Source organism: Prionailurus viverrinus, chromosome A1, assembly GCF_022837055.1.
Source record: "Prionailurus viverrinus isolate Anna chromosome A1, UM_Priviv_1.0, whole genome shotgun sequence".
NCBI lineage: Eukaryota > Metazoa > Chordata > Mammalia > Carnivora > Felidae > Prionailurus > Prionailurus viverrinus.
In genome coordinates this window covers 1,185,235-1,206,892 of record NC_062561.1, presented here as the reverse complement: position 1 = coordinate 1,206,892, position 21,658 = coordinate 1,185,235, and the positions used below count along the sequence as shown (strand labels likewise).

Below are 21,658 nucleotides of genomic sequence, written 5' to 3'. Positions count from 1 at the left end.
CCGCGGGAGCCGGGCGGCGGGAAAAAGCCCCGGGGCCCACATCCCGAGTGGGAGGGCGCTCCCGTGGGTGGGGGCGCGGGATGCAGGTGCGGTGGGAATGCGGGCCCGGCGCAGGGTGACGGGTGCGGGTGGGAATGCGGGGCCGGTGCGGGGTGACGGGTGCGGGTGGGAATGCGGGGCCGGTGCGGGGTGACGGGGGCAGGTGCGGTGGGAATGCGGACATTGTGGCGGAGCGAGGGGTACAGGCGCGGTGTGGCGCCACGCGTGGTGCGGGGGCAAGTGCAGACCGACGGCGCACGAGAGGCGGGGCGGGACGGGGAGCGGCTGCTCGCGGGGGCGCGGGACGGGGAGCGCGGGCGGGGCGCGGGTGCGGGGCGAGCGCGCAGGGCGCCGGGCGGGCCGCGGGGCGGGTCCCCCCCTCCCCTCGCTTCGCGCCCTGCCCGGCACCGCCCCCGCGCGGCCCCCGGGCCGGGGGTGGAGGCGGCGGGGGGCGTGGCGCGGCGGCCGGGGCTGCGGCGTGGGGGCGCCGAGCGCGGGGCGCGCTGGGGCCGCGGGGATGGCCGCCGGGGCGGGGAGGCCGGGCCCTGGCGCGGGGCGCACGCGTGAAGTTGCACCGCACGTGTAAGAGAAGATTCTCCTTTTCAGAGCGGCCGGGAGCCCTGCTCGAGAGGGAGCGCACCCGGGTCGCCGCCGCGGCACAGCGGGGTAAGCGCGGGGCAGCGCCGGGGCGGAAGGACGGGCGGGACGCCGGCGCCCCCGACCGCCCCGACCTGCCCGGGCGGGCCGGGGCGGAGCGGCCGGAGCGCGAGCCCCGCCGCTCGTGTGCGCCCCCGGCCTCTCCGGATCCCCGGGGGGGGGGGGGGATGTCTGGGGAGTTGTGGGAGTGACCGGGTCAGAGACGGGGGCTCGGGAAACTTCGGGAATAGTCGGCGTCCCCGCGCGCCCCGAGAAGTCTGCGGGGCGCCGGCGCGCGGCCGAAGGCCGGCCGGCGGGTGCTTCCCGGCGGCGTTTTCCGCCTCGGGCGAGCAGGCGAGGCTCCAGGGCCTCCGACCTGCGGGGCGCCGAGGCCGCTGCGGGCGCTCGAGCCGCGTCCGCGGACGCACGGCGCGGGGCTGGGGTGCGGCTGGCGGCCGGGTGCCGCTGCGCAGGGGCGTCGGCGTCTTGTAGGGACGGCGTTGGCTCGCCTACTTCTTCCAAGAAACTTTTCGAGAGTCTTTTTTTTTCCCCCCTAAGAAGTGCTTTAATCGTAAGTGCCAGGACCTAGGACCTCGTTTCTTGGCACCTCTGCCTGGGATGGTGCGCTTAAGGGGAAAGAACTCACGGAAGAGCGGGGAAACCCTTCTCTGCCCTCTGTAGTAAGCCCTTCCTGAAGGCGCTTCTGACACTGAGTCGCAGTGCGGGCGCCCTAGTGAACAGAATCCACCCAGGGTTCTCGGCTCAGGAACGTGTGTGACCGAGACTCTAGGGACAAGTGGAGTCCTCCAGTGTTTGTTTTGCCAAGAGAGCGTCAAAATATGTCATTTAAGAATGGCCGTGTGAAAACAGCTGAGACGGGAATTCTGCTTCGTTCGTGTTACTCGGGAATTCAAATTGGTGGTTTGTGATACGCGCATCGCTTCGCCGACGGCCCGTCGATGTGCTGTGAAATGTACTGCAAAACAAACATTGAAAGATTACAGAGGGAAAGGGGGGCTTTGTTTTCCAACGGTCGGTGTGTTCAAAGTAAACGACAGCTAATTTGGCACATATTCCGCTGGTGCAGCAGTTTGATTCATGTCGAGATAAGCATGGGGGGGGGGCAGTGCACGTGCTCCTGTAGCATAAAGTAATTCAGGAAAATTTTACTACTGTAACAAATGAGACGGTGCTATTTATATTGACCAGCTTAAAGCCACCTTGAAATAATGAAATGTAACAAAATGTCACCCTTTCCCAATAAGAGAAAGAATTTGGCGGGGCGCTTGGGTGGCCCAGTCAGTTAATTGTCGGACTTCAGCTCGGGTGGTGATCTCACAGCTCCTGGGTTCCAGCCCCGTGTCCAGCTCTGTGCTGACAGCTCAGGGCCTGGAGCCTGCTTGGGATTCTGTGGCTCCCTCTCTCTCTGCCCCTCCCCCCCCCCCCCCCCCCCCCGCCCGTAGGCGTGCTCTTTCTCCCTCTTCTCTCTCCCTCTCTTTCTCAAAAATAAAACTTAAAAAAATTTTTTTTTGATTTTTGACACAGTTTCCTTGAATGTTACTTAAATTTTAAGTTGTGTTCATTTCCTTAACAAAAACAACTTTTACATACACACTTGAAACTTTATGTGTATGTATCACTACCATTTTGGCCTCATGTATGTAAAGAATTTAAACTATAATTAGTCTTCCAGATGCTACCATTGCTCGAACATGCCCCTAACACAGGAAATAGGATAGATTAGTTTTTTAGGATTTTACCTCAGTATCATATGTAAACGCACGAATAAACACTTGGTTTTTGTAATGTGCTAAAATATTGTCAGAACGTTCTAGACAGCGGAACGGCCCTTGAGAAGTATTTCGCCCTGTGCAGATAGCATGACTCTCAGGATCTGTGTATTAAGAAACTCAACCAAACCCAAGGATTGGGGAGTCTCTCCCCGCTCCAGTGTGGTGTGGCCGTCACCAGCACTGTGTGACGCTTGTCACACCATATTTCGATTAGTTTTGTCACAAGTCTGTCTCACCCACAGACTGTGAATGAACCGCCTGAGGGTGAGGCCATGTCTTACTTAGCACACTGCACACACACGACAGGCGTTTGCTAAATGTTCGCCAAATCGAAGACGGAAAAAAGTCCAACACGTGTGGCCCTAAACAGCATGCGTGGGTCTCTAAAAACACTATGTTTTTGCCATTTCCATATAATGCGTAAAAGGAATAAAATAGCAATAAAGTTCAATCTGAATTTTTGTTCTTACAGTGGCAGGAAATTCTTCATCGTAATAACTGGGTTAGTATTCATCCTCTGGTGCTTTTTTAAAATCTCGGATCTTCAAAAGTATGACTTCATAATGGTTAATGTGAGCAGTTCCTGCACTCTGACATTTCTTTAATTTGAGGAATTAGTGGTCTGCTCTAAACTTAGTGTTAACAAACTAATGATACTAAAATGTAAAAATCACAATTTTTTTTTTATTTTTGGGACAGAGAGAGACAGCATGAACAGGGGAGGGGCAGAGAGAGAGAGGGAGACACAGAATCGGAAACAGGCTCCAGGCTCTGAGCCATCAGCCCCAGAGCCCGACGCGGGGCTCGAACTCACGGACCGCGAGATCGTGACCTGGCTGAAGTCGGACGCTTAACCGACTGCGCCACCCAGGCACCCCAATTTTTTTCATTCACGACACCTGATTATCTCCATGAACTAACACTCATTTTATTCATGAACCTCCGTTTTGTATTAGCTTTAAAATGAATCTTTTATTCTAGAACATACATGAGATTTCCGTGTTATATCCTAATAAAAGTAGGTTTGAATAAAAGGGAAATTATATTTATACTATGGAAATTATTATTGCAAAAATAGAAACCATTTTGACAGATGGCATCTGTGCCAGTAATATAAATGTAACCATAAAATACCATGAGTATAAGGCTGAGAGGTTTCGTTCACTAAGAGTAAAGACAGTTATCTGAATTTGCTTCAAAACGACAATTCCAGGGGTGTCTGGGTGGCTCAGTCCGTTGAGCCTCCGACTTCAGCTCAGGTCATGATCTCACGGCTCGTGAGCTCGAGCCCCGCATTGGGCTCTGTGCTGATGGCTCGGAGCCTGGAGCCTGCTTCAGAGTCTGTGTCTCCCTCTCTCTCTGCCCCTCCCCTGCTCGTGCTCTCTCTCAAAAATAAAAAAAACATTAAAAATTTACAGGGTACCTGGGTGGCTCAGTCAGATAAGCGTCTGACTTCAGCTCAGGTCACGATCTCACGGTTTGTGGGTTCGAGCCCCGTGTCGGGCTCTGTGCTAGCAGCTGGGAGCCTGGAGCCTGCTTTGGATTCTGTGTCCTCCTCTCTCTCCGCCCCACCCCTGCTTGTGCTCTGCCTCTCTCTGTCAAAAATAAATAAACATTAAAACATTTTTAAATGACAATTACAATTTATATGATGGAGTAACGGGACTGTTAGCATGTCAGTAATATTTAGCCAAAATTTTAGCCACTTTGGACTGGGAGAAAAGAGCAAGGGTAGCTGTAGTCAGCTGAACAGTCTGCCTGGTGCATAACCCCGTGACGTCACGCGGAAGGGGAAGGTGGGCCGGACCCAGAGGCAGAAGTCAGGAGTTTTCGTGCCGGCTTCAGCGAGCTGTGTCGCCCTCGCCCTCGGCAAATCACGGTACCCTCTTGGGGCCCGCATTTCCCAGTCTGTGAAGTGAAGAGAATAGATAAACCAGACGGCTTCCCAGGTTCTTCTGGCTCCAAAATGCCGTGATTCCGTATCTCCTCGGTGGATGAGTAAGACTCCTGAAGGATGTCGCTTGGATTTATTTAGGGAGACTACCTTTTACTTGACCAGACTCTAGGAAGTCAGTACTCGGTATAGTGTTCAGAGTGCCCCATCTTGTGTTTTAGGACAAGAGCCTGCTCAGAGCATTCGCGAAAGCACCCCTGTAATTTTCTTTTTCTTTTTTGAATTTCCCATCCAAGTTAGCTAGCATAGAGTGCAACAGTGATTGCAGGGGTAGATTCCTTAGTGCCCCCCCCCCCACTTAGCCCATGCCCCCCTCCCACAACCCCCCCAGAGACCCTCTGTTTGTTCTCCATATTTTGGAATTTTCTTTATTGTCATTCACCCGCGCCCCAAGCCACCCTTCAGGAGGTATTGGTAAATTCAGCTTTATTTCAAGAGTAGGACTTTTGTTTTCATTATTCACTAATTAAAAGTTGAGTACTGATGCGGAAATACATTAAAATTGGCCCTAAAGGACACCAAAATGTGTACATAAAATGTTTAAATAAGCGAGATTTCAAATGGTATTCTTAGGTCTGTCACAGAAGTGATGTTTAAAACTTTTAATGCCATCTACTAATCGGCAGGAGACACTGGAGGCCTGCACAGGGTGATGGAACAGGGCAGACATTGGGAGGGTTTAAAAAGGAAGCCAGGAAGGCATGAATAGTGCTTGGAAGACAGTCGCGTTTCTAATTATGCTCCAGACTTTCTACATTTTTGTTGTCAATTGAACTGAAGCTCAACCAGCTGTTAATTTTCTAGCTTAATATTAGAACTCTAATTGTGGAAATGGTGACTTAATACTGGTTTCTGGTAGAGATATTTATTTTATTCACAGTATTTAAAGAAGAAATACTGTGGGTAAAAAGTTAAGGGTATTTTTAGTGTTGTCATTCTTGAATATAAAATTCTCCAACATAAAATTCTTGAATATAGGGGTGCCTCGGTGGCTCAGTTGGTTGAGCGTCCGACTTCAGCTCAGGTCATGATCTCACAGCTCGTGAGTTCAAGCCCTTTGTAGGCCTCTGTGCTGACAGCTCGGAACCTGGAGCCTGCTTCCGATTCTGTGTCTCCCCCTCTCTTTGCCCCTCCCATGCTCATGCTCTGTCTCTCAATAATAAATAAACGTTAAAAAAATTATTGAATATAAAATTTGAAGACATTTGTTTTTAAACTAGTAACAGTTGTTTAAGTTGCTCCCAACTTAAAATCACCTCTCGCTCAGCTTTTAAATTACAGAATGTCAAAAACAAAAGAGAAACTGAGTTTTTCGCTTGACTAAGGATGAAAAGTATTAACCATCTTTACCTTAGCCAAGTAAAGACTTTAGAGCATGTGACTTTTCAGGTGTTTATAAACAATTTAAATCCCTCCCCAAAACAATTAAAATCCCCACATGCAAGAGAAAATATAGAGATAATAATAATAATAATACATGGATGGCAGGTGTTTTCCATACGTTCTTATTTAATAAATAAAATAAATAAAAGTATAATTTAAGGGGTGCCCGGCTGGCTCAGTCAGTGGCACATGTGACTCTTGGTCTTGGAGTTGTAAGTTCGGGCCCCATGTTGCATGTAGAGATTACTTGAAAAATAAAATCTTTAAAAAAAAAAAGTATAATTTTATTAAAAAATAATTTTTGAAATGTTTAAAGAGAGAGAGAGAGCACGTGGGCATGTGCGGTGGGGGGCAGGGGTGGCAGAGAGAGGGGGACAAAGGATCTGAAGTGGGCTTTGTGCTGACAGCACAGAGCCTGACGCAGGGCTTAAACTCTTGAACTGCGCGATCACGACCTAAGCCAAAGTCAGACGCTTAACTGACTGAGCTACCCAGGCGCCCCTGAAGTATAATTTCAAAACAATTTCATGTTTCTAGAGATTTATTCTCTGACAACAAAAATATATAATTCTAGCGGTGCTTTAAAGTTATTGATAAAGAAGTTGGAAAATCGGTGTTTTACGATTTCATTAAGTACGATAGTGATGTCTCCTGCCAGAGCATTAGATTAGTGAAAAGTTAAGTAATAGAGCCCATGCACATTTTCCATTTAAAATAAGGAATCCCCTGGAACTGTACGGTAATAAATAATTTTACACTAAGATAGAGGATACCCTTAAATTATGTATGTGTATTTTATACTAATACTAGCAAATCCCAAAATCTACATTCCCTACTTAAAAGATCCATAGGAGATCTTTGGAGATTTGCTCTGTATACTGTAAATACAGCATATGTGATAAGACATCGGGAAAAATAACAAAAATAAACTGTCATTCTTCTTCAAGCATATCAAAATTATGTAAAGAAAAACTTCTAGCAAGACTTATACTTTAAAAGCTTCCAATAAACAATATTTGGAACCAAACAAAGGGATCTAAGTACGGATACCATACAGTTTCAAAATCATAAGAAAATACCATGGATAATTTCATGCCAATAAATTTGAAGCTTAGATGGAATGGAAAATTTTCTAAAAGATATAAGCTATCAAAATTGACTTAAGAGTAATAGCAGCCCTATTTATGTTGATAACAGTTAATGAAGCTGAATTTGTAATCTAGGCTTCCTCCTGACCCCCTTAAAAAAAGACATTAATTCCAGATTCTTCTATAGGACATTCTTATACAAGCTCATTCAGGGACATGTTTAGTTTTTCAGGCTAAAATTATGTTCTTACCCAAATCCAATGGTAGTACCCCAAAAATGAGACCAATCTTAGGTATGAACAAATAATCCAAAATAAAGTAGCAAATTAAATGTGATAGTATATTAAAAATAAAATGAGTAATACGGTGCTTCACCATCTAAAAAATTCACAACAGTGGGGGAGAAAAGTACCAAATCCGATTTAGTAAATTCATGATTCAGAAACTCATTCATGATTTTCATGATTTAGAAAATAAAACCCAACAAACTTAACAAAGATTACAAGGAAACTTCCTTAGCCTGATAAAAGTTGAAACATCATACTCAATGCTAAAACCTAAGAAGCATTCATGTTTAAGACAAAAATGTGAAAAGATGTCACCATCATCACATTGTGCTAGGAGTGCTGGTCAGTACAAGAAAACAAGACAAGAAAAAGAAATAACGGGAATTAGAATTAGGGGAGGAAGAAACAAATCTATCCTTAATAGCAGATGAAATGGTTATATGTATATGTTACATAGAAAATCCAAAGGAGTCTCATAACTATTTGAACAAGTAAGAGCTTTCTAACAAGTTTCTGGAGACAAGATCAGTTTATAAAAACAATGTTCCAGGGGCGCCTGGGGGGGCTCAGTCGGTTTAGCATCCAACTTCTGCTCAGGTCATGATCTCGCGGTTTGTGAGTTCGAGCCCCGCGTCAGGCTCTGTGCTGACAGCTCAGAGCCTGGAGTCTGTTTCAGATTCTGTGTCTCTCTTTCTGCCCCTCCCCTGCTCATGCTCGCTCTCTCTCTCTCTCAATCTCTCAAAAATAAACCTTAAAAAAATTAAGGGGCACCGAGGTGAGTTCGAGCCCCGCATCAGCCTCTGCTGACAGCTCAGAGCCTGGAGCCTGCTTCAGATTCTGTCTCCCTGTCTCGCTGCCCCTCCCCTGCTCATTCTGTCTGTTGCTCTCTCTTTCTCTCTCTCAAATAAATAAACATTAAAGAATTAAAAAAAAACTATTTGGAACAACAAATCGAACAAGTATAAATTAGGGATAAAGCTAACAAAAGACGTGTAAGACCTTTAGCTCCAGTGTCCTAACACACTGTTGAAGGCCATGAAGAAGGTCTGTGCGGTGGATCAGTTGTGCTTTATTGGCGGAGAAACTAGTTCACAAAGAGCTACACTTGATGCCACCATAAATTTCGTTTGTCCCAACAAAGTCACGTTTCAGATTTTTGTGGACCTTGACAAGCTAAATTTCATAGGGAAGAACAAAAAAGCCAGCTTTGTGAAGAACGAAGTCGAGGGCTCGTCCTACCAGACAGTCACGTGTATGTAGGACTGTTGCCATTGGTGCCCTGCTGGTTGGTGTGACCGGTTGTCTTCTGGAGACGGAAAACTAGTCACACGTTACTCAGTCTGAAACTTCAGGGGTTCGGTTTCGTCCCCTGTTATGCTTGTCTGTGTGGTTGAACTTCTCCCGTTGCTGTGACACTGAACTGTAAGTGGCACCGAGCCAGCTTTTAAAAGCCTAGTCCCCATCTTGCTCTTTAGTCTTAGGAGCTCAGACAACACTAAGTGTTGGAGGTGAGGCTATAGTGTAAAAGAAGAAGGGGTCTTTTGTTATTCTGGTGAACTTATTTTGAATTCTGTTTCCTTTTTGAAGAGACCAGAATTATGGAAAAACTGTGGTAAGTACTTAATAACGTAGGGGACGGTCCCCATGGCATCTGGAAATTACTATTTTAAATGTGAAAGCTTGAAATAGGCAGGTAAGGTTTAAACCTAATGGAAAACAGTTTTTCCACCTGCTAAGAAGATAATTAGATAAGCCACTTTTCATTGCATCATATTTGTGACTGGTTCAGCCTTCCATGTTCTTTTACATTTGTGCCAACTCAGGGCTGGCAAAAATTGGATTTTGGGCCACACTGCCCCATACCAAACCTTAGCAGATATTACTAATCGAACATAGAACTCTTTCCGGCTAAGCCTGTACGTGACCCTCTTGGTCCTACTCAACAATATTCTAGGCAGTCACAGGTAACACAAAATTAATTTGCCTAGCCATGCTTCATGTTTCGTTACCTCTAACTTAAAAACCAAGTAACAATATTTTTAGTGTCAATGTATTGTTACAAAAGGGAATCAAGTAAAAATACAAATGACACCTTTTGGGTGTTAATCTCCCAGAGTCCTAACTAAAAGTTGCATTTCCTAATGAGCAGCTATTCTGTAAGCTTGTCCTTCCGTACTCAAACTCCAAATGCTGGAGCACCCCACGGCTTGGTCTTCAGCCCCCTGTCCTTCTCCCCTGCCCTCAGACGATCTCAGTCCAGTCTTGGGGTTTGGTGATGACTCCCCAATGTTTATCTCTGGCCTCGGCACTTGTATGTCTGATAGATGTCTCACATTTACCATCTCCAAAACAGGACTCCTGATTTCCATGCCTTTCCCAAACCTGTACCTCCTCTGCTCTCCCCATCCTTCCTCCTGTTCGGGGTGGAAACCTTGGCCTCTCCTCGGCACTACCCGATCCTTGACCCATCAGCACATCACGCTGGACTGACCTTCAGAGTCTGTGCAAACTCAGCCATTTGTCACCACTGTCACGTTTCTGGATCATAGCACAGCCTCCTCACTGGACCCTCCATGATCACCCTCACCCCCTCCGCCCCACAGCCGTTCTCGGCACAGCAACCACAAGGGTCCTGTGAAGATGGAAGCCGGATTACGTCACTCTTCTGCTCAAACCCTCCAGTGCCCTCTCGTCTCACTTGGAGCATAAGCCAAAGTTCTCATCACTGTCTGCCTCGATCTGTCCACCTCCAGACTTCCTCCCTGACCTGTGTCTACCTGTCTGCTCCTCTGGACTCGTCCTCTGCCTGGACTCGTCCCTCATATCTGAGGCCCAGTTCTTCACTGTGATGTCACCCTCACAGCACAGCCCCTGAACTGCCCTCTGTGCTTCCCCCTGCCCCGCCGCAGCTCCCCGTCTACCCACAGCACGCAGCACCTGACCTCTCTTCTCTTCTGTCCCACATCTTTCCCGCCACAGCCTACGTGGCACCAGGCAGTGATGACCGCCTGCTCGACCCCGCCGAGAAGAGCCTTGTCATCACCGCGGAGGATGCTCGTCCTGCGTCTGCCCTCACAGCACCCCCTCCCGTCCTTTTGCCCCGTCCTGCTGCTGGGCAGCCTGACCCTCCCCCCCTCCTCCTGTCCCTGTGACTCCGCCTCTCTGATGCCAAGCACCCACAGCCTTCCCTATCTTGAAAACACCTCCACTGGGCCTTGTTACCCATCTCGTGTCGCCCTTCCTTTAGGTTCTAGACCTACCGAACAGGACTCTCTGTGTCATGCCTCCATTTCCCTCCCACACTCTGCCTCTTCAGCTCCCAGTCTAGGCTTTTGTTTCTGCCCCAACGCTCCCACTAGACTGGGCACTTAAAGACCATCAGTGGCCTTCTTATTGTGAGATCAAAGCCTTTGCTTTATGCCCATCCTTCTCGAACACACAAAGAATGCTGACACCGGTCGTCACCTCCTTCTTCAAAGTCCTCCTTCGGCCTCCTCGCTTCCGTGTCACCCTCGTTCTCCGGTCGTGTTGACAGCGGTCAGAGAATGTGCCTTCGGAGACACGAACGGCGCTCCAGCAGTGACGTGGGCCGTGCTCGTACTGACGCCCAGCGTGATCTTGCATCTCAGAAGCTCAGACAGGGCTCTGCGTTGGGGTCAATTCGGTAAAGAAGGAAGGGTCTTCTGACATTACTTTGAAAGCAAAGGCAACTACAAGCCAGACAAGGTGAACGTGTCTGGCAGAGCTGATCGGGCCCCCGCTGGGGAAGGCCCCTTCCCTCCACACTGTCCGGGCATCGCCGCTCTCCGTCACTGCTCAGTCTCAGGCTCTCACCCAGTTGGCCAGTCCCGCCATCCTTCGTCGAACACGGACCGCACACGCCGAGGGCGGTGAGTCCTTTCTCATGCTGTCTTCATGCGTTTCGCTGGATTTCCACAGATGTCTGTCCTTTGTTCTCTGCTCTGTCGTCTTCCCCCGGGAGAGTGGAGCTACATTGCGGACCCTCTCCAGCCTTTTCTGGTTCTGTCTCCAGCTTCCTCCTGGGCAGCTCACCCATCTGTCCCACCGCTGCTTTTGATCCGGAAAGACAAAACCACCAGTCTTCACCTTGTCTCCCAATCCCAAATTAGCAAGCCTCCCTCAATGTTTCTGTCTTCAAACGACCCCCTGATTTTCCCACTCAGGCTCAGAAATGTGAGCTTTGTCTTTAATTCATGCCTCTCCCTTTCACTGACTCTCGGCAGACTCTACATCCTGCTTTATTTTTGTCTCCAGACTGTGTCTCCTTTCTGTCCTTCCTTTTTCCATTTGCTGCTGCTGTCATTCAGCCCAGGCCTTCAGCACTCACTTGGAGATTATCACTCTTCCTGAGTCCCCACTGGCCGTTAGAGGGGCCCCTTCTTTCCTGAACAGCGCTTTCGGCCTATCTCCCGCTCTCCAAGTGGTTTGGCGGCCCTCGATGTCCTTCATTCATCTGTCCCACGCGTGTTTACTGAACGCCTACTGTGTGCAGGCCACACAGCTCTTCTGGGCAGAAGCAGCCGTTTAAACCCACCGCTTCCTAACACCAGGTCACACATATACCCGCTGCCAAGGGAGCGTTGTTCTGGCCTTGAAGTGCACTCGTGTCCCCTGCCCAAAGCCACCGCTCTCAATCGCCGCTCAAATTCCACTCTCCCCTGGCTAGCCTTCCCCGCCTGCATGTCCTCATGTTAATCTCCTTTTTCTCCGAGATCCCTCTGCACCTGTACAGCTCCCCGTTTTCCTGAGTTCTCCCATCTCCACAGATTCCCAGATAGACACCATGTGTTTCTTTCCACTGTATTCAACAGAACCTGTGGCCCAGAGTTGAGCACAAGACGGTCACTGAATAGATAGCCACTGATGGATCCCAAGGGACACTTAACACTTCCTGAAGGCCGAGGGGAGCCTGTGTACCTCTGAAAGGGAAAGTAGAATGGTCAGAAGAACGGGGAAGCAGCCACGTATACACTCAGCAGCATCAGCTCTTGTTCTGTGTTGGTGTCAGAACCAAAGTTCCCCTTGAGATAAAAGCAAAAATCGATTAAACACCACTTCGTGCAGGTAACTGACGTCCAGGGACTCGAGGACCCCGCTGCCGCTATGGGAGAGCAGTCGCCTAGAGTGCACCACACTCTGCGGTGAGCTCACGGGCACCTCGCGGAGTTAAGCGCTCGGCCCTGGGAGCTGTCGGGAGCTGCTCTGCTTGCGTCCTGAAGTGGCCCAACGCCGACAATGAGAATAAACCTGTTTTCTGCTCAAGCAGGAAGCTATTTCACTCGCTCACTCGTGTTCGTGTCACTGGCTGGCAATGCTCAGTGGATCGTGAGGCTTCCTCTGGTCCGTTGCTGGTCCTTACTTAGCAGCAGAGGCTTGCTGTTCAGACTGCGCTTCTTCACTCCTCTGCCGTCGTCTTCTTACTGAACTGGTATGAGGGGTAGGATCCAAAAGTGGTGTTGATAAAACACCTTAAGAACGTCTGCGTGGCATCTGGAGCGGACTGGGGCGACTCTGAAGAGAGGGGATGTCACTTCTACCATGGAGTCTCCCGTCTTGATCTGACCTTGACCCATACTGCAGGCCTTGTCATAGATACTCTTCTGGTTAATGTTTTTATTCACTCGTGCATGTATTTTCCGGAAGAAAACCCAAACTGTGAAGCGTGGTAGTGATAAGACTCGGCAGCGAACATCAGGATACAAAGAGGCCGGCCCTTGCGTTGGGGGAACTCGGCAGACTGCCGTGGCGGGAGAATCCAGTTTAAGCTGTGTGTCATCAGTGACAGCCATTGTCAGGATCTGTGATGCATCTCAGAGACCCCAGGGTCAGTCTCCAATCTGACATTGGGCTATGTCCCATGTATCAATTTGTCTTTTGAGCGCTTACCAGGGACATGATTAAAGAGGTCGAAGGAGTAGACACCTTAATGAAAAAACAATGAACAAAGAATCAGGTTTTTTCAAAAACTACAACTTTGAAACATGAGTCACGGTCATTAATCCTTTATGACCATAAATGTAATAAGTTGTTACAGAAAATGCAAAGCAATGGGAAAAGAGAATAAAAATCACCCAGTTCTAGAAACGCTGTGGTTCACATTTCAGTATCCTTCCGCTCTTCCTTTGCATGTATGAATGTGTGGGAAATTGCGGGTAAAAGGCTATGGTTTTGTATTGGGTTTTTGTCATTTATCAGTGTGGCATGAACGTATCTTCAAGTCACTAATGATCTTAAAAGTTATGTCTAATGAATACCTTGTATTTTAGTAGTTATGAATGAGTCACAGCTTTTCACGTATAGCTGGCCTTAACCTGTAAATAATTTAAGAGAGTGTAGAATTGTCTGCAAGCAATAGGAAACCTAACTTGAACAAACAGGGTTTTCTCCCTTCACATAAGTGTAGAGCTTGTGTTGCGGTTGATTCAGCAGGTCCACAGTGTCACAACAGGTGCCTTGGGACTTCCTTGACCATTCCCTCATGCTTATTGATACATGCCTGCAAAGTGACTGCCCCACTCCAGGCATCGCCTCTGTCCTCACCATAGGCAGATAGGGAAAGTGACGGCAAAGGTAGCCATCTGCCCTTTTATTAGGAAACCAAAAGCTTTCTCAGAAGCTCCCCAGCCAACTTCTTCTTACACCTCAATGGAGACAACAAAAGGAGGGGGGAAAGCAAGAATTTCCCTTCCCGATCACATTACGGGCAGGCAAGGGAGAGGGGGATGGGAGCAGGACCGGCGTCAGCCAGATCCCGATACCAGCCTTGGGCACTACTATGTGTTTAATTGCTCATCCTTCAGTGGGCACTTCTGTTTCCAATTATTCCTTCTTATGAATAATTCACAGTCAACATCCATGTTCATCCATTCATCAAAATCTCTGATTGTTTCCTTGGTATGATGTCCCAGGAGGAGAATTAGAGGTTAGAGGTATCATGATCTTAAGTTTATTTGTTTTTAAGAGAGAGAGAAAGCACGACCGGGGGAGGAACAGAGAGAGAGGAAGGAGAGAATCCCAAGCAGGCTCTGCACTGGCAATGCACAGCCTCATGTGGGGCTCGAACTCATGAGATTGAGATGAGATCACTTATGACAAGATCGTGACCTGAGCCGGTCAGACAGTTAACCAACCGAGCCACCCAGGCGCCCCAAGGTATCATGATTTTTATAGCTCTTCTTACATATTACTGAACTCCTTTGCAGAAAGACCTTGTCAGTGTGTGCCATCACGCAGTGCATGAGCCGCGGGCTCTCCCCCGCCACCCCCACCGGACACATTCTTAGTTGTCCCCTCTTTAGGATTTCCTGAGCGTTGACACATGCCAGAGCACCCACAAAGTATGCAGATGATAACACGTTGTGATTCCGTAGCTGCACCCAGAGGTCACAATTCATTTTAAGGGTACAGGTCTGAAAGTGTTTGCAGCACCTGGACCTAAAGAACTCTGGAGAGGCTGGGCCAGCAAAGGTGAGTAACAAGATGCCACAGTCAGCAGCCGTACCCCCTCTCGTCTGATTTACTAATTGAAGAAATGTTTCCCTGGCCCCGTGTTTCTCAACAGGTGCGCAATGGACATTTGGGGTGGGCCAGCTCTTTACTGTGGGGGACACCCCAATCATTATGGAACATTTTGCTTCCCTGGCCCTGCAGGGCAATGCCAGCAACACTTCCCAGGCCCTGTGACAAGCAGGCCCTCCCTCGTGGCATTCTGTGCCACCAGCCTTGTGGGAAGAACCCACCAGGCACATCGCATTGACTCCCTTTTAGCACATTATGCTGTGCTGGACAAGGCAGAACCTGCCTGCACATCTGGGAAGGTGGCAGGAAGAAGAATAAATTTCCCGCACTGACCTTTCCTTAGAGACTTCCAGAAATGCTACGGCCCAGCTGTTCTGCCTGCAGACATCAAGGAGGAAAGGGTGCACATGCAAACAAACCCCAACCTCAGAACTAGAATTAGGGAGAAAGTCCACAAGCAGTCAAGGTGCTTAAAGGTGGTTTTCTGTAGAAACTCTGGAGGCTGTGTGTGTCCAGGGACAGCAAGGAGGGAGGATGCCGTTCGCAGCTTAGCAAGGTGGGAGGTGTGGGAGGATGGAGAGAACCTCCTGGAATGCAAAGGGGGCAACAGTCGTTAAGCCAGGCCGTGATAAGGGGAAGAGAAAACACAGGGCACCCGTTTCAGCCTGAGTTGGCCCCTCCTGAAGGGAGAGTGGAGGTCAATAGGCCAGTCCCCGCCTGGCCTGGGGCCAAGTCTGAAGTTGAAGAAACAGGACATGCAAAGGCATCAAGGCCGTCTCAGGGATCACAAGAAGCATGCGTCACCAGGGTGTTGGATCAGGGACGGAGGGCTGGGACGCACCGTCAAGGCTTCTGTCCTGTGCCCCACGGGAAACGCTTCAGCAGAGTGGAGGGAAGGGCCATGGCTATGGGCAGAGAGGGCGGTCAGAGACATCATGACATCCGGGGTTTAGGGTAAGCAGGATGTCATCTAGAACGGTTCCCTGACACCTGACATCCTTCATGCGAGAGTGGGTTGTTTCATGTCCAATAATTCAGTTTCTACATTAAAATATTTTCCCTTGTAAGAACATGCCAAGTGGAACAGACGCCAGTCACAACAGGGGCAAGGAGGCTGGTAGGATATGTGAATAGTAACGTTTCTCCAAAGACCTCGAATGACGGAAACAAAGGGTTGGAAGTTTATTCCAAGAGAGCGTTAACATTTGTTTCTTTAGATCATGGTGAGTAAAGTTATGTTTTGTTTGCCTTCACACCAGTTCATAAAAATTAATATTTGTGCACATTTTTAAAATTCAAAATGAGAAGAGTGTCCTTCAGCGCTGCCAGAACTCACCGCGTAGACGGCTCTCCTGACGCAAAGAATGGAGCTGCCTTTCAGTTCCGGTTGGAAGCGTCAGGCCTGTTGGGGCAGCAGCGACACGGAGGACCCCTTCTCATCTTGGGCCCCCGCGTCCGTCCGAGGACCACAGCTACCTCCACAGGGGGGTCCACGGGCCCTCCGTCCCTCCTCTAGGAAGCAGCTTACTGCGCGTGACCCAATGGCCATCGTCCCATCTCAGATGGAGACACAGGGTTTAAGGGCTTCGGTCACCTGTGGGCATCTGGTTCGTGCCGCACTCGTGTCCGGCGACAGTAGTTCCGAGTGACACCGGCGCGGCGGGCGTGGCTGTAACCCTGATCGGGGCCACGGCGGGAAGACGCACGCACGTGCACGCACGTGCACGTGCGCACACGCACACGGGCGCATGCGCACACGCACACGCACGCAGGCGCACGCACACTCTGCACGCGCGCGCCGTGGGGGGCTCCGCAGCGCCTCCCTCGTTTGGCAGCGGGAGGACGGCTTCGCAGGGGAGCGACCGCCCAGCGCCGCGTGCCGGGTCCCGCCCCTCCCGCGCCCGCCGGCCCCTGCCCCTGCCCCTGCCCCTCCCCCCCCCCCCCCCCCCCCCCGCGGCCTCCTTCCTACTAACCGGCGATGTTCCCTTGCAGGTTAGCAAGCTGAAGCAATGGGCGACTGGAGCTTTCTGGGGAGACTATTAGAGAACGCGCAGGAGCACTCCACGGTCATTGGCAAGGTTTGGCTGACGGTCCTGTTCATCTTCAGGATCCTGGTGCTGGGCGCCGCGGCGGAGGAGGTCTGGGGGGACGAGCAGTCGGACTTCACGTGTAACACGCAGCAGCCCGGCTGCGAGAACGTCTGCTACGACAAGGCCTTCCCCATCTCCCACATCCGCTTCTGGGTGCTGCAGATCATCTTCGTGTCCACGCCCACGCTCATCTACCTGGGCCACGTGCTGCACATCGTGCGCATGGAAGAGAAGAAGAAGGAGCGCGAGGAGGAGCTGCTGAAGGCCGACGGCCCGCACCCCGGGCCGGCCGCGCGCTGCGGGCCCGGCGGCCACGGCCAGAAGGACCGGCCGCCGGTGCGCGATGACCGGGGCCGGATCCGCATCGCCGGCGCCCTGCTGCGGACCTATGTCTTCAACATCATCTTTAAGACGCTCTTTGAAGTGGGCTTCATCGCCGGCCAGTACTTTCTGTACGGCTTCGAGCTGAAGCCCCTCTACCGCTGTGACCGGTGGCCCTGCCCCAACACGGTGGACTGCTTCATCTCCAGGCCCACGGAGAAGACCATATTCATCATCTTCATGCTGGCAGTGGCCTGCGTGTCGCTGCTACTCAACATGCTGGAGATCTACCACCTGGGCTGGAAGAAGCTCAAACAGGGGATGACCAACCACTACCGCTCAGACTCCCCCGAATCCAGGCTGGGGGCCGCAAAGCCTGGCGGCGCGAGCCCGCTGCCGCTCCCCTCCCCGTCCGCCCTGCCCACGGTCACCATCGGATTCCCGCCTTACTACACCCACTCCGCCTCTTCCCTGGGACCGGCCACCGCCGCGGGCTACCCCGGGGCCCCTCCGCCGGCGACCGACCTCGGCACGGCCGCCCCGTCTGAGGCGCGCGAGAAGGCTCGCCCTGCCAGATTCCACAACGGCAACCACCACCTGCTAGCGGCAGAGCAGAACTGGGCCAACCAGGAGGCCGAGCAGCAGGCGGCCGGGAGAAAGGCCTCGCCGCCCGTGTCCGCTTCTGCCTCCCTGAGCCCTGCGGGCAGCATCGGGCAGCTGGCTCAGGACGCAGGCGCGGGCGGCAGCGCCCCCGGCCCGTTGGCGGACGGGACCGGCAGCAGCCTGGGCGACGACGGCAAATCGGCGGGGACCCCCGACCTGGACGGGGAGCAGGCGGGGAGCCCCGAGGTGGAGATGCTCGCGCCTCCTCTGCCCCCCGCAGACCCCGGGCGCTCGAGCAAGGCCAGTAAGTCCAGCGGCGGCCGGGCCAGACCGAATGACTTGGCCATCTAGCGGGCGTCTCTCCAGACAGCTTTATAAAAACCGTTTCTTCTCGCAACCAAAACCAAAGTGCAGTTCCAGTCTGCAGGTAGACAGAGAGCCTGGAAGGGAGAGGGCACTGCAGTGGCGGAAGGGGGAGATCACGAGGAGGAGAGCAGGTTTCTGTGTGTCCATGCTTGCTGTTCTTAACACTGTGAGGTAGAGTGGGGAGAACGTCAGTGCTTGCTGAGATGGGGAGGTGGGGGCAACGTGGGTGCAGGGGCTGTTGACCTTGAAAGATGTTCACGGCAACCCAAGAGTCCAACAACCTGGGCCGCCTTTGCAGGTGCTGCTGTCCAGCCTTGGGCTCCCGCCGTCTCTGTGGGTAACTGTTCCGTTGTGGTAAAGCGACAGGTGTCTTTACCTGGGGGCAATTGGGTTTTCCATTCCTGCGCTTCCCCAGAGCCTCTGGGCAGCCCACAAAGTCACAGATGCCCTTAGCACTATCTCTGTTTGATACTTTTAACTTAGAGTTGAATTTCATTTGGGATATTTGCCAAACTGCACTAAAAAAAGACCTAGAGCGAGTCCGTAGACTGTCATTTGAGTTTCTGAAATTGCCTGGGAAGCCCAGGATTCCACACTGTACGCTTGGTGACGAGTGACGATGAGCAGGTACCCTCCAGGGGCGGAGATCCAACAGGCGAGAGCCAGGGAGGTTGCTGGTAAGAGAGCAGGTAGAAACGCAGCGACACTTGGGGTAATTTTTAAACAGTTGAGGAAATTGAAATACAAGTGTGGCAGGTATGCCTTAGGTATTTATTTTTTAAATGATATTTTGTGCTTTGATCTGAATTGTACAGGTATGCCTATCCACCCCCACCCCCCGACTTTCTTTCAGGAAAAATGAAGGAAAAATAGTACCATTAAGATGAATAGTGACCGAGAGAATGCTAATTTGTCCCATTACATACTAGTAAAGATTTGGATTTTCTTTTAAAAGAAATTCTTCGACCTCAGGAGTCAGCTAATGGCTACGAGAATGTACGATACAAAATAAAAGCAGGGGAAATTTTAAGTGCATTTCAAATACTTGAAGTTGTGAAGTTTTTGAATGGGAGGTTAAAAGTTAACCACTCTTGCCAGAAAAATGATTTATACAGATGAATCAATGACCTACATTTTTTTAAGAGTAAAAAAACAAAAAAACAAAAACAAACAAAACCTCTTAGAGTTTCCTAACCATTGTTTGTGGGCAGCCTGTTTGCTTTCTAAAGTGTAAATAAAAGTATCTGGGTTTTACTTCCTGTGTAAATGCATGTGCTGATTTCGGATGTGCGTGCGCCTCATTTGTCACCCATGCAGATCGCTGCACTGACAGGGCTATTTCTCTGTGGGTTGTGGCTGGAAGGCGGCAGAATTTTCTGTACTGCACACTCTGCTGTCCTGTCTTCATCTCTGTTTATAGACCGATGAACGGGAGTCATGCTGAGCCTGGTCCTTCTCACCCTCCGACTTCCACCGAGTATTGTCAGCCCTTATTCAGCAAAACACCAAACACTTTCCAACTTGATTCCTTTCTCTATATGAATGAACTCCAATTTCCTGACAATTCCTCTGGAGCCACACTCTAAACGCACTTGGTGTTTTATATCATAAAGAGTGACCCACCAGCATCTGATGAAAAAGACTGTGATTCCCATTCTCGGATGAATGGGTGCAGCATGTTCATTAGAGTGTTAACGTTTGCTGCAGACCTGGACGATCGCCCCTCCACGGCTTGAGAAATGCTAATTTCCCATACGTACGCGTCCAGCCTCTCTCAGATTTGAGCCTTACAGAAAACTATTTGAGTGACTGCTCTCCCAGTTCTCCCTCGGCTGGGCATAGCTAGTGCCATTGTAGATGCAGACATTCGTCACATACAGTGGACGCCTTAGGCTCAGGCAGTAGGGCCCAGCCGGCTTGGCCGAGGAGGGCCACCGGAAAACCCTAGTTTGAAAAGCATCCCGATAAAAAAAAGCTTTGGTCTCGACTGCAGCTAATGGGGAAAGCACAACTCATTCAGGGGATGTGACCACAGGTTCTTCAAGTCCTACCATTACAAATGTTAGTAATAACCTTCTGACTTACCCAGGATGGAATTCTGAGTGGGGTTGGAGATGAGAATGAGAACTATAATTATAGTTTTTACATTTCAGTCATCTTTAAAAAGTTTTTAAGTTTCTGCACTTTAAAATTGGATTTTCTTCACCATACGTTGATGAAGATGCCAGTATTATGAATTGACCATAGTCTAATTGGCCCATTTAGTGAATGGGTAGGAGTGTGAAATTAGATTCGTCTCCTTGAAAATCACAAATTTATGAAGAAGTAGAATTCTGCAATCCAACAGGGCCGAAGGTGTTTTTTCAGGGGGCTGTTGTGATTTCCATTCACGTAAAATATCAAAGCATGCGTTACGTTTTGTGGCTATGTGAGGTATCCAGGGCCCTGGAGGCTAGAGCCCTTCTCTGCCCTGGGGGCATGAGCAGTAAGTATTTCCATCACCGTAAGCATCAAGTGCAATAGGATAGAAGTCACCTCTCCCTATGGTTAAGAGTCCAGATATATTTTCTCTAGCCTGTTAATTATGTGGAAATTTCACTAAAATTATTTTTTCTTGATTTAAGGAAATAAATTATAATTCCATAAAGCTTATTTTAAAACTCAAATTCTCTACCTAATAATTGTACACACGTTGTTTTGTTTTTTTTTTTTAATTTACATCCAAGTTAGAATATAGGGCAATAATGATTTCAGGAGTAGAATCCAGTGATTCATCCCCTACGTATAACACCCAGTGCTCATCCCAACAAGTGTCTTCCTCAATGCCCCTCCCCCATTTAGCCCGTCCCCCCTCCCACACGCCCTCCAGCAACCCTCTTTTTGGTCTCTATATTTAAGAGTCTCTTATGTTTTGTCCCCCTCCCTGTTTTTATATTATTTTTGCTTCCCTTCCCTTCTGTTCATTTGTTTTGTATCTTAAATTCCTCATATGAGGGAAGTCATAAGATATGTGACTTTCTCTAATTTCGCTTAGCATAATACCCTTTAGTTCCATCCACGTAGTTTCAAATGGCAAGATTTCATTCTTTTTGATTGCCAAGTAGTATTCCATTGTGTATATATACCACATTTTCTTTATTCATTCATCCATCGATGGACATTTGGGCTCTTTCCATACTTTGGCTATTGTCGATAGTGCTGCTATAAACATTGGGGTGCATGTGTCCCTTTGAGACAGCACACCTGTATCCTTTGGATAATTACCTAGTAGTGCACACATTTTTAAAAAAAATTTTTTAATGTTTATTTATTTTTGAGACAGAGAGAGAGCATGAGCGGGGGAGGGTCAGAGAGAGAGGGAGACACAGAATCTGAAGCAGGCTCCAGGCTCTGAGCCATCAGCACAGAGCCCAACGTGGGGCTCGAACTCACAGACAGTGTGCTCATGACATGAGGTGAAGTCAGAAGTTCAACCGACTGAACCACCAGGTGCCCACAACACATGTTATCTTTTAATCTGCAGCATACAAGACAATTACTTTTTGCATCTGTGTTTGCA

The 21,658-nt window shown here is 49.7% G+C and overlaps 1 protein-coding gene across 2 annotated transcripts; it reads left to right on the top strand.

The window, feature by feature from the left end:
* Window positions 1-587: 587 nt before the first annotated feature.
* GJA3 (gap junction protein alpha 3) lies at window positions 588-19,300 on the top strand. 2 transcript variants are annotated; one of them, XR_007156367.1, is made up of 3 exons: window positions 588-705; window positions 9,534-11,070; window positions 12,013-13,281. XR_007156367.1 is itself a non-coding variant. In XM_047878534.1 (2 exons), the coding sequence occupies exon 2, from the start codon at window positions 16,729-16,731 to the stop codon at window positions 18,082-18,084; it is 1,356 nt and encodes a 451-aa protein (XP_047734490.1). In that variant the 5' UTR covers window positions 606-705; window positions 16,712-16,728; the 3' UTR covers window positions 18,085-19,300. The 2 variants fall into 2 exon arrangements, 1 of the variants encoding a protein (XP_047734490.1); XM_047878534.1 differs by lacking the exons at window positions 9,534-11,070; window positions 12,013-13,281 and adding an exon at window positions 16,712-19,300 and having other exon boundaries at window positions 606-705.
* The last annotated feature ends 2,358 nt before the right edge of the window (window positions 19,301-21,658 follow it).